The sequence below is a fragment of the Athene noctua genome, chromosome 11 (genome assembly GCF_965140245.1).
Source record: "Athene noctua chromosome 11, bAthNoc1.hap1.1, whole genome shotgun sequence".
NCBI classification, from domain to species: Eukaryota; Metazoa; Chordata; class Aves; order Strigiformes; family Strigidae; genus Athene; species Athene noctua.
The window spans coordinates 9,398,607-9,411,074 of record NC_134047.1 but is presented as its reverse complement, the minus strand read 5'-3'; the positions used below and the strand labels follow the sequence as shown (position 1 = coordinate 9,411,074).

Below are 12,468 nucleotides of genomic sequence, written 5' to 3'. Positions count from 1 at the left end.
AAATGTACTTTGTGTTGGTTAAGGCCTATTTCTCATCTGGATGCAGTGAGACACCTCAGGTAAGAACCTGAAGTCAGCCTGGTATGATAGAAACAGCTTTGTCTCTTCCCCTCCCCACTGCCCCCTCAGTCAAGTCCTGCACAGAAAAAAAACCAACCACTACTTCCCAAACAAAAATTAGATCAAAGGAAAACTTGTCTACTGATGAAGTTACAGTACACTGATAATTTAAGGCATAATACCACATTAAATGTAATTGCAGAAGAGTAACAAACTAATAAAGCATCTTAATTCAGCATTACTATTTGTATTATAGAAAGCCTGAAGCCTGAGAACACATTCAAGAATGATCACGTACACACACACAGATTGCATGTGCCAAAGTTTATTTTTTTCCAAAACTTGTTTCATCAAATAATTGGATATGAGCAGTTTTTAAAAAACAAACAGTTTGTGTATTAACAAATTGTGAAGTTCCACAATTAAAATATCAACACAGCCAGTCTTGTGCTTAGGCTTCTTTTTAAAAAATTATTAATTCCCAGAACATCAAACCCTCAAAATTTTTTTCCAGTTTGTGGCTAGTATATTTTCCACACATTCTGTATTCTTATAAAATGGAGGAACTCATGTAAAGGAACAGCTGTACAAGAATACATTTGAAAAAAAGCCTGAACAACCTAAATTATAGTAGCTCCTTTTAAATAAATATCCAATAAAAGGCACAAACCTGTTATGGGGAAAAACATAACATACAAAACAAGACCTATTAAATAAATAATGTAAAGTGTGAGTTGGGGTGAGGGAAATCTGTTCCAGCACCTATTTTGTCATTGCTCCAAAATGAAATTCCAGCCAAACATTTGGTAAAGGATTAAAACTTAAATCACAAGGAGGATACACATTTGAGATCTACTGAAAGATTTGATGTTACAATTCCTGTTGTAACTCTACCAGTTACTACAATCTCTTTAAATAAATGATCGTGAGAATCTGCATGAAGTAGCGATGCAGTGATGTGTATATATATATATATATATATATCAATGACAAGTCAGATACATCTTCAGAGTAATAGCAACAGGTTTTCTATATTCCTAGCCATCAGTAATGTATAAATGATAACATGTACAGTTTCCATTGCTCAAAAATATAATCTTTTAAATGGAAATAAATGACTGATACACAGTGCCTTTAGATGTTGTCCTTACAATACAAACTACCCAAAACAAAGTTTTCCTTTTTATGTACAAATTAAGCACCGATCCACAGTGCATACTATTCTAATTGTAACCCCACCCTCCCTGCCACACATCAAAAAAACCCAGATGGGGATACACCCTGTATTCAATCTTGTAATCAGAAGGTTTTTTGTTGGTGGTTTTGTGTGTGTTTTTTAAACAAAAGTCCATTCATTATTTTTAACCTACAAGTATTCCACCACTATGTACACAGAACTGAGATTCCTCTAGTACATGTGTCCAAAATTACCAAAAAAAAAAATCAGTAACTTATTGGAGGCAAAGTCAAACTATATCTAGAGAACATTAGAAAACCCCAGTTATTGAAAAAGAGGTACACTTTCAAGTCTAACACAATCAACCTTTCCAAATTCCCCCAGAAGTTATGGTATATATCCCATGAAAGCCTCCCTGTAGCAGCATGAAGTCCCACCAGTTAGGCTTGAATGACCCACTAAAGTACAATAATGCAAAGCACACAGCATACTTCAAGTCTTTCTCCTTGTTCAGACAAACATGGAGTGACATCTTAGTTATCTGCTTTCTGAAGTATTCAGAACAGGATTCTGATCAAACAAGTTGGAAGGAAACAAAAGGGAAAGTCACATGTATATACATGTCTCTTCAGTGTTTCACTCATTGCAACTACTATTCGCAGCTCTTGCGGGCTATTACAGTCACCCTCAAGAACAACCTGTGTCTTCAAAGTATTTTTGTTGAGAACAAGTTCTGAGCCATAAAAGCCTTGACAGCATCTCAAGTCCTTGGTTCTTACTTCTAATGTATGAAGTACGGTATTTAAAACACAGTGCTCTGCCATTTTATGCGTTCCAGCATGTGCACAAAGAAGAGGTTGGCAAAAAGCAGGCCTCTGCACCTTTGTGCAGAGACACGTGTAAAGCAGTCTTTTCTTCTGAATGATAAAATCTGAAAGTCGTGTTTTAATGTATCAAACATTCTGAACGAGACTAAAAAGAAGGTAGCTTATAAAGTTTTTAGGATGTACTTTGTGGCTGTTTCTCCTTTTTTAATACTAAATAAATTGGTATCAGACAGCTTTGCTACAAGAAAGCATACCAAAGAACCATTAAAAAATCCAGAGCAAATCAGAAGTAGTGCAAACTATACCTAGTACTAAATTCATTTCTGAGCAAAGTACATTCCAGATATTCAGAACACTCTGCAATGAAGTTATAACAAATATATACTGTTTGCCAGGCATTTATTTGCATATTTTAATAAAATAATGGATTATTACTTGTACAACTCAGTATGAGAAAGAGACCTAACAGCTTACAGTACTAGAAATTGCCTGCTTTCAGGTCTGTCATTAATGCCCAGACATTTATTACCACATGTACCGGTCTAATTTGAACTCAAGACTTCTCAATGCTGAATATATCAATGGAATTCACTATTTTTTTTAAGTAAATAGTCCCCTCAACACAATACCCATTCTAAATGGCATCTATTTCCTCATCATGTGGAGGGTAACTGTAGGCACTGAAGAACTCATTGGCTTAAAATTGTACAATTGTTCAACCCAATAAAGGTGGATTAAAGCTTGAAGCCCTTTGTAATTCTGCTATATACCAGTCCAAATTCTTTTAAACCAATACACATCCAGAAACTCCAAGTTTTAAATTTCTGCAAGGTTACATGTCCCAGAAAGTTAGCGGTTACAGATTCCAAGGGTTGGGAGTTGCTTTGTTATTTTGTTTCTTTTGAGTTGTTTCATTTGGCAAAAAATATTTCCATAGGGTTAAGAAATGTTACTTTTGCACTCTTTGGACAGAATTAAGCATTTAGAAAAAGAGAAGGTTTGTTCCCACTATCAAGAAAGTGCTGTGTTTTAGAAATTCTCTACAGGACAGTTTGACAAGATTCTCAGGCCCATTTACATTTATCGTGAGAGGCAGAGATATTTCTGCAATTATAGACTCCCCAAAAGATAAAAGACATGGTACTCTGGAGGTCTATTGTTACAATAAAAAATATTAATTTTTTGAAAACTCTTCTTTAATATTATTCATTAGTAGAAGTTGTTTTACAGGAGAGCTTTTCATTGCATTCTGCCACAAACTTCTGGAAGAAAGGTTGCTCTCAATTTAATTTACTTGATAAGGTTTTTTTTAATGCTATCACTTTCTATCAGACATTGAAAAATACAAAATAAGGCATTTTCATAGCCAATTTCAGTTTTGGAGGAATATTGTTAAATACAAAAGACATGCCAGAAGTCTGTACACATGTGACCCATCCTGAATAGCATACCTCATAAATTAGTAGATTTAAAAGATTTTCCTCTCAAAAAGAGTCCAGATTTCTTAACATGGCATTTTTACCTTGAAATTACTACAGAAGAAAAAGATTACTGCAGCATTAAAGAAAAGGTTATCTAAAAGTTTGCACATATTTACACATTAAAAAATAATTACTTTTATGTGGTTTACAACTAGGATCTTATTTCAAAAAGCAGCACAAGCTATTCTCTACAGCTGGATAATTTCAATATAGTTGCCAGTTCACAAGTGTCAGTACTACTGCAAGGTTTGCTTCTTTTGACCTAATGGACTTTAAAAAAAAAAAAATTGATCTCTTGCCTCTTTTGCAGTTAGCAACAAAGATTTCAAGTTGCTTCCATTTGCTGCTACTGGCAATACCCACTTCCACTGGTTCCCAAAGCTACTCTTCCTTGAGCTACGAAAGATGCCACCTGCAGAGAGGACACTCCATGGAAGTGCAGCTACTGTCACCTGTTGGAGACTGGACATGCTGTTCTGTAACACCCTTGTTTCCCCTACCCCATATAACAGACTTTCAGCCCCTACCAGAGCCTGGCTCTTTCAACTAGCCATGTAACACTGACATACCAATGGAGCAATTTATTTTTATATATATATATATATATGTAATATGTATATATCTTGTTGATTCACAGCATTTCAAACTCACATTATAAAGTCTGCAAATTACTATAAGCTATTCTAATGTGAAAAAGCTGTCTGATTTCACACAATATTGGCCTTATGATAATATAAGCATTGCTCTATCAGAGTATTTATTAGAGCATATAAAAATTTTATTGCTCAACTTCATTTGTGTTGTGTCTTGGTTACAACAGCCACATAATTTATGGAGAAAATAAATAGCTTTCACATCCTCAGTTAAGTTCCTAAGGTAATCCACTGATGAATAAGGTTGTAGAGCAATCACGTAACCCTCTTCTTAACTTTGAAGATGATAATCCCACTTGCACTTTCTGAGTCAACCTCAATAAAATACAGGTTTCTGCTGAGCAGTTTAAGAAAAAAAAAAATCAGTGAACAAACATGACTTCACACTGCAGTGACTGTTATAAACAAGAATCTCTAAAGCATTGCAATTCAAAATAATATTGTATTATACAGGGTAGAAAACAGTTGCCCTGTTCAGGAATACATCATGGAAAGATTGAAATTCAGTCTTTTCTTTTTTTACCAGTATTTGGTTGTTCTCACATCTTGCTGCTTTGGCGGCTCTACATAAACTGTATCTGTGAAGTAGAGATCACATGTTAATGCCACTTACATAACACATGGTTTCTCAGTGTTGTAGAATTATGGATCTATTCAACTGTCTTGTTACTTGCAAGTTAAGACTATAGGTTTTGACACTTTAAAAAAATCCCCAGAGAACATTAACATGAACATATTTGGACAACAGGAGTACACAGTTTCTTCAGCTTGAATGATCTCTTGTCCATGCCTTTTCCACTTACCCACCACCTGATCTTTCAGAAAGCTTTCACCACTGCTCTGGTCAGCATAACTAAACCAAGTATCCAGCTAATGTCATAGAAAATCTAAATTCTATGTATTTACCACTCAATTTCTTAATACTGACACAGTAAGGAATTAGCCACTAGATCTCTGATTTTTACTTTCTTCCTTGCTTCCTACATTTGCATGCTCTCACCACCTGAATTTGCTTATTTGCCAGCAAAAGCTGTTGCCCTTGACTGATGAACCCCTCGCTTTCCAATGCAGAAATATATTAGTAGCCCTTCATGAAACTTTAGGTTGCTTATACCAAGACTAAAGTTTCAATGTGATCTCAAAATTAAAGAAAACAGTTCACCTGAGTTTCAGAAACAGGTGCAAAAGGATTTGTTGGCCTTAAACCAGGCTGTGTATACATCATTGATTGGGGTGCCATCAAAGGAGCAGCTCCAACCTGAGGAGGTACCTGTTAGAAAAACAAAACCCGCACAAAACAGGTACATAAAATTCAAGCTAATTCTAGATTTATCTTTTCACATTAAGTATAGTAGAAAATACACACACATAGTAAAGCCAAAGCTTTTAAAAAAGCTTGCTCTATGAAATTTTGAGTAATCTCTTCCAATGCACAGTGTGAAAAAGCTATTGCACACACTATTGACCTTACAAAACAATACACATATGTTGCAGGATGATTTGAGCATAATAATACCTGCCATGAAACAAACCACTGGGGACAACTAGGTTTTTCAGGAATACAAGACAATCACATTTCTTACCATTCCATATACAGGCACTTGAGGTGTGGTCAATGGGTATGCAATAGGAGCAGGTACCTTAAAATAAGAAAGTTTTAATATACTTTAGATAAGATCATGCATACTAGAAATATGTGTAAGACTTAAAAATACATATTTTTCAATACTTAAAATATCCAACATATTTACAAGAAATTGACTTACATATCCAGGATAGTGTACTCCATTCTGGCACAGCAAAAGGAGTAAGGACAGAAAATTATTTAAGAGGTATTTGAACTGGAAATTCTAACTAAGGGATGGATTCAAGTCCAGCACCATAACTGTCTAACTATGCCCAACTCATTTATTAAAATAATTAAAGGGGGAGGAAAAAAAGTGCAAATACAACAACATCAGCAACTATGCCTTTTAACCTGGACAGGCTCCCTGCCTAGAAAGCTATCAGTAATAGGACTTACAGCAAAACCAGAAATTTGACTAAACCTAGCCAGACTTGAGGATTATTCCTTGCACAAAAATTTGCATGAAGCTTTTAGAGGGCATGGCATGCAATATTCCTTCTTCCTCCCATTATATGCGAGAAGGGCACAGAAAAAAAAAAACAAGGAAGCCAGTGACCATTCAGCTTAAGAAACAAATAGCAAAATAGCAATAGGTGTTTAGTCGGGTAAATGTTGCTCACACACTCATTTCTGATGTCTGCAACATATCACAATATGAAAAAAAAGAAGAGCGGCATCTTAAGAAAGTAATAACTTATATCAGGTTATGTTCACAGGCACAGTGATGCATGCACTTCATATTGCCATGCATTGTTAAGTAGTGCTAATTTTATTAAAAACAGAGTGCTAGTTAAAATACTTCACTATGGAAGAGTATGCAGACTATACATGAATTGGAGGGTTAGTACTCTGAATGCCACAGCCCAAGCTAGGAGAGTTAGATCTTGCCAGCACTGATTTTTAAAAGATGCTCATAGCTAAGCTAGTTCTTTGCATTATTAATTGTTGGAATTCCAAGCAAGTGAGTGAGCACTCAAATGCTTAGACCAGAAAGTATTAAAGGTGAACACATGAAATAAAAACACACAACCCAAAACCACAGTAATCAATGGTTGCCAAGGTGCTCTCTTATCTTTCAAAAATAAAAATGCATTGGCAGTCTAACATAACCTGTTCTAGAGCATCAAGAGGGGATAAAAAGATTTTTATGGTCTCAGAAGTCTCACATAAAAGTGCTATATACAACTGACACATTCTCATCTGAATTTCTGAGTTTCATTTTTGAGTCTAATACCAGATTTAATATTCAACTTTGTAACTTTGAATGAGAACACCCATGTAAGATGAGGAAAACAGGCACTGCAGGCAAAGCTGTTCTTATTGGAAAATAAAGTCAGACAGCAGTCCAAAATTCATAGCAAATGTGGTAATTACCCCAGTTGTACATGTAACTGAGATGAACATTCTACTTCTAAGACAGTTATATTTCAGAAGTGGTGTATATTTGTATGAATATATATGAAAAGACATTCCAAAAAATCTTTTAAAAGCATAAAAGTCAGTTGCCTACAAACACTGCACCAAAATATGAAAAATTCTTCATTTAAATAACTACAAAGCTTCCATTTAGCAACTTCATATTTTTAACACAGTACAAAATACTGCTGAGCATTATCATAAAAGTCCAAAGTGCTGCTTGACCTGATCATTATGGTGCCTTGCAGGGGTTGCAGCAGTGTTTCATGTGACAAAACTGAAAAAGGAGTGAAAACTGGAAGGAAGAGCAGTTTTGCCCTTGAAACACATTCTTAGGATTCTTAAAGGTGCATGTATATGTGTGTGCGTGGGACGGGGGTAGGATCATCTCAAACATGCACATAAATTTTCTAGTTTGAGGTAATTTGTTTCAATTCAAAAAGAAGTTATGAACTGAGACACATCTCAAGTGAAAGGCTGATTATTTAAGTCTTCAACAGACAAGTTTTACAGTGAGGGGAAATAAAGCACACTAAAATCTCTACCTCATTCAGTTTGAGAAGTGATCTTACAAGCATTCCCCTCTGCCCCCAGTCTTGTCCCAAACAGCCTTTGCTATTCTTTTAAAACTAATTCAAGCAGGGAAGTAGCATTTGCTAGAATGAAGCCCAATTTCAATAGTACAGAAATTACCATATGTGGAATAGTGGGTAAGGGAGTAGGGTTCCATGTGGTTGATGTGCTTGTCTTTGCTTGCCAGTTTGTTCCACCAGTAAGTTTTTTCTCTGCAGGCTGTGTCCACTGCATATCTGATCTAAAAATTAAACTAGTATTAGTTTTAGAGAGACAACAGCTAAAGTAACACATCACAATGAAAACCCAAAACATGCCTTAATACAATACACAGCTGAAATCTATGGGTGGAAGAAACACTCAGAATTTCAGCAACTACTTATGTATCTGTGTTCAAGTAAGTATGAAATCTGGAGGTTCTGTTTTGTCTTAAAAGTAAACTACCATTACTGCACTGTACAGCATAATGGTTAATTGGAGTTTGATGTAACTGCCAGATCTTTTATGGTGCTTCATAAGAATACTCAAACAAAAATACAGCAATTGCAAAACTGAATTACTTCAAAAGTTAACGTTGGCTATTATGGTGACTGACCACAAACTTCCTGGTTCAGTGCTGTTCTTGTACAAGAGTACTTTTCAAGAGTTGGAACTCTTGCCATGTTAATGCTGGTAAACTGTGCCACAGACTACCAAACAGTCATGTGAGAATATTGTACGTAAACATACGCCACTTACTTTTTGGATGGAGTTCCTCCAAACCCAAGATCTGAGGGGAAGGAGAAACAGAAAAAGATCCCTAAGTATTTTTAATGGGGGTGGGAGGGTAGTGAGGAGGAATTTTTGTTTTCAGTAACAAATGGGAAAGTATCAAATTTAAAAGCTTCACACTTACTTCCCACTAGATTAGCAAGTGAAGAATCAAGGTCATTTGCCAAAATTTTTCCACTTTGCTGGTTGGCTAAAGTGGCTCTTTGACTTTGTGGTGGTACTGTGGGTTGCAATACATCATCTAGAAAGTTAAAAGCTAAATAAAGAACACAAAAGCAACTGTTAACAAAGCAGTTACATTGCATTTAATGAAAGGCATCCATAAGCCAGGGAGATATTTTCTTTATAGAACACTGAGTAGTTTGCGTATTTATATGTGGAGGTTTAACATGCTGGAAGTGTTTAAGGCTTAGACAGCATAGTTTAGCCTCTTTTTAATGGAATACTATATTGTAGACACTAATCTAGTAGAATCTTTAATTTACTTCATCAGTAATAGTATTTTTAGATTAAGAGGACTCTCCCCTACAACTGAAGAAAGAATGTTAACGTTAGTTCCAAACTTTTCTCGTTACACAATATAGCAGTAATTTCATGATACTGCTAGTATCCTGAATGTACACAAGAATTTCTTTACTCTGTATTCATATGGACTTTGAATATATAGCCCAACAGCACCAAAAGACTGTAACTCAGCTGGTCTTCAAGCAACATATACACATGGTTTTGCATTTTCCTAAGTACAGTACCTCTCAGTGAAGTTAGAGGGAACTCATTATCATGTATCAAGAGGAAACAATTAAGTCATAAGCACTGAAAACAGATTAACATAAAGCTTACCCGTAAAGAGACATCCAGTGAGCCACGTTCAATGTTCATTCCCCCAAAAAGAGAGGAAACCATTATTACATAGTATATGAAATTAGTCAAAGCTCATTCTCAAGTAAATGTAACCGAACTGATTGTCTGTTATCTTATCAGCCCTATAATCAGCTTGCAGATGTATTAAGTTACTTAATTTTGAACTGCAATAACAATTATGCTAAATTGTTAAGCAACAGTTGACTGAAGGGTGTAAATTAGTCATAAGTGTGTTTTTACCACTTGTAGGCCTGTACTCTGGTACTGTAGATTTTCCTCCAAAAACAGCATCAAAGTCCACGTTAATTGTAGAAGAGGTGGTACTTGGAGGAGCTGAATGAAGAGGAAAACCTGAAAAAAAAAATTTAGAGTAATCAAATACACCTATGGAGTAATACCACTCATTACAGTGAAATCAAAAAGTTTTTTAAAAAATAAAATCAAATTACCATCAACAGTCAGAGGATGATACACAGAAGCATATGTAGGTTTATGACCACTAAAGTCATCTTTGTAAAAAGAGAGAGGAAAATAAGATCAGTTTAAGAGGAAAGGGAAGTGGGGGCCCAAAAATTAAGTCTGCAGTTAAAAATGATAAATTTTTAGTAATAAAAAAGGATGTTTTATTTAACAAATTTGGAAGCTCAAGTAACTCCTGCATTCCCCGTTACAAAAGAGAAAAGAGGTTGCAGTTTGAAAGAAATCGGCAAAAATTCCAGCAACATCGCAATTCTTAGGATGTCTAGGTTGGGCAAGCTGAACAAAATAATGAGTTACTTCAACTGTAGAAGTAAAACTTTAAGGAAACTTATAATTTACTGCATCTGGAATTAATGCACCATTTTAACTTGTTAATAAAAAGTGAAGATTGGTCCAAACCGCAAAAAGATTACACCGCCCAGTTCATCTGCATTATCATCTCCAGTTGCAAAGAAATTACATGGGTTTTGTTTGGTTTTTTACCACTAAACAGTTCCACCGTTTGTTTGGAGGAAAAGGTAGAATTGATGAAAGGGGTGGTAGATTTTACAGCTTCTTCAACTGGCTTCATGTCAAAGATGTCCAGATGAGGTGGAGAACCAACACAACCATTTGAGGACGAGAAAGGACCTTTCAGATGCAGAAGTAAAGGAAAGAATACAGAGTACAAATAATGGAAAAGAAAAACAGACCGAAATGACTGAATATGAGAATCCCTAGACAAACTCAAACTGTAAATATTGCACCTATTGATCAGCCCATTAAAGGTACAAATTTTTAGTTTCAGATAAAAATCCTAACAACTTTTTTTTAGGGAAAATAATTCTAGTATTGCCATTGGGTGGAAGATGGAGAATGACAGAACATTTATCAATCAAAAAAGTTATGATACTATGTTTTTGGCTTCAAGAATCTATCTTTTAAATAGCACATAAAGTTACCTATTAAAATACCAACACTTTGAATGGTGTTAACATTGGCTTATTTCAGCATTTAAGACATTTCTTCAACATCTATTCTGATTGTTCTTTGGAGGGATGGGTGAGGGTACAGAGAATGCTGTGCCTAAGAAACTGAGAACAGCAGCTTTAAGAACTCTGAAGTCACCAACACCTCTTAAGTGAAAAGTGTATTAAATATCACTTAATGGAATGGAAATACCAGTCCAGCACCTTTTCAGTTACATCTGCATTTTTAAACTTTGATTTTTAGTTACCTTTCTTCTACCTGTACCCTTTACTGACTAGTTCCTTCATTCCATCTACTGCACATCAACACTACAGCTACGTGTTAAGAAAAAGTAACTTTCCTGTAACAAGTTTGCCAGAGCTTTCAGATGATGTATTTTATATTCTGTCAAGGATAGAAATGTTTGGATGCAAAGTAATTAAGGTTTAAGATGTAGATTCAATTAAGTATGAATCTGCATTTTATTCATTCTTGTATTCTAAGAATTCACCCATCATTTAGACAGTCAAATCATGATATCAGCTCACCTCCCCAAGCACTGCTTGCTGATGTTGATATAGCTGGAGTACTCTGCACAGTTGGAACGAATGCAGGCTGAAGATCAAAAAGATCACTAGAAAGGTTGGGCATGCTGAATAAGAAAAGAGAAAAAAAACCCATGAAGATATGTAATAGGCATTGTATTCTTGTGTTATACAAACACTCAGACCAATCTCTCCTTCTCTTGTTCACTAGTAGCCCATCAATAATAGTGGTACAAAACTAGTAATTAAGCACTTACTGACCGATACCAAAATTCCTGTGAATACACCAGGAAAGCATCAGCAAAAGGTTATTCTTGAAAAGTAACTAGGATCAGTGCTTTGCATTTGATCATGGAGCTACAGGCCAATGCAATAATTCCTGCTTGCTTCAGAAAGCAAAGTATCTCTCACCTATTTGTTGTGGGTGCTGGTACTGCAAAGAGGTCAACAGCTACAGTGGTATTCACACTTTTTCCTGATAAGGTGCTTGGGGATGCTGATGTGGGAGTGGAATTTGATACTACAGAAATCTCTCTTAATCGCTGCTCCTGAAAGATGAAATATATGATTTGCATTTTAGTTTTGTTAATTTATTAACCCTTAAGTCCTGAACATATTTCCCAAGAAATTTTAATTAGGGTCTTTAATAAAACAATTTTTCTTCTGTAAAGTCCTGAAAACAGAAAAAATGATTGCAATTAGAGATAAGAGTATTTGTTTTATCAAAGCCTTAAAACCTCAACTCACACCTTGATTTTCAAAATAATTGCTTTTTTAAACTATCTATAACTGCCTAGAAGTAAAACACTTCTAGACAAGCTGCACATTCTAGGCTCCCTTCATAGTCACTCAGAGAAACAGGTCAGTGGACCTTTGTACAGGAAGGCCCATCTCTTTCTACTGTGAGAATCTCTTCATAGTTCATTCAGAAGTCAGACTGACAATGAGCATCATATAGTAACAACCATATGGTGTTGCTCTTAAACTAGCAAAATAAAAATTCAGTTCATGTTGATTTTTTTTATTTCATTATTTTCGTTATTTTTTTG

The 12,468-nt window shown here is 35.3% G+C and overlaps 1 protein-coding gene across 4 annotated transcripts in view; it reads right to left on the bottom strand.

Moving 5' to 3' along the window:
- Nucleotides 1-369: 369 nt before the first annotated feature.
- The window catches only part of LOC141964823 (phosphatidylinositol-binding clathrin assembly protein-like), a 33,214-nt gene continuing 21,115 nt past the window's right edge, over nt 370-12,468 (bottom strand). The window contains exons 11-23 of one of the 4 annotated variants that reach the window (XM_074915630.1): nt 11,831-11,967; nt 11,423-11,526; nt 10,410-10,556; nt 9,896-9,955; nt 9,687-9,797; nt 8,710-8,826; nt 8,553-8,583; nt 7,935-8,055; nt 5,965-5,988; nt 5,782-5,838; nt 5,361-5,468; nt 4,722-4,776; nt 370-4,535 (exon numbers count right to left, since the gene is read on the bottom strand). In XM_074915630.1, the coding sequence (XP_074771731.1) occupies nt 4,762-4,776; nt 5,361-5,468; nt 5,782-5,838; nt 5,965-5,988; nt 7,935-8,055; nt 8,553-8,583; nt 8,710-8,826; nt 9,687-9,797; nt 9,896-9,955; nt 10,410-10,556; nt 11,423-11,526; nt 11,831-11,967 (1,032 nt within the window). In that variant the 3' untranslated portion in view covers nt 370-4,535; nt 4,722-4,761. Of the gene's footprint in view, nt 4,777-5,360; nt 5,469-5,781; nt 5,839-5,964; nt 5,989-7,934; nt 8,056-8,552; nt 8,584-8,709; nt 8,827-9,686; nt 9,798-9,895; nt 9,956-10,409; nt 10,557-11,422; nt 11,527-11,830; nt 11,968-12,468 lie in introns of all 4 variants that reach the window. The other 3 variants (XM_074915631.1, XM_074915629.1, XM_074915633.1) reach the window with 3 other exon arrangements.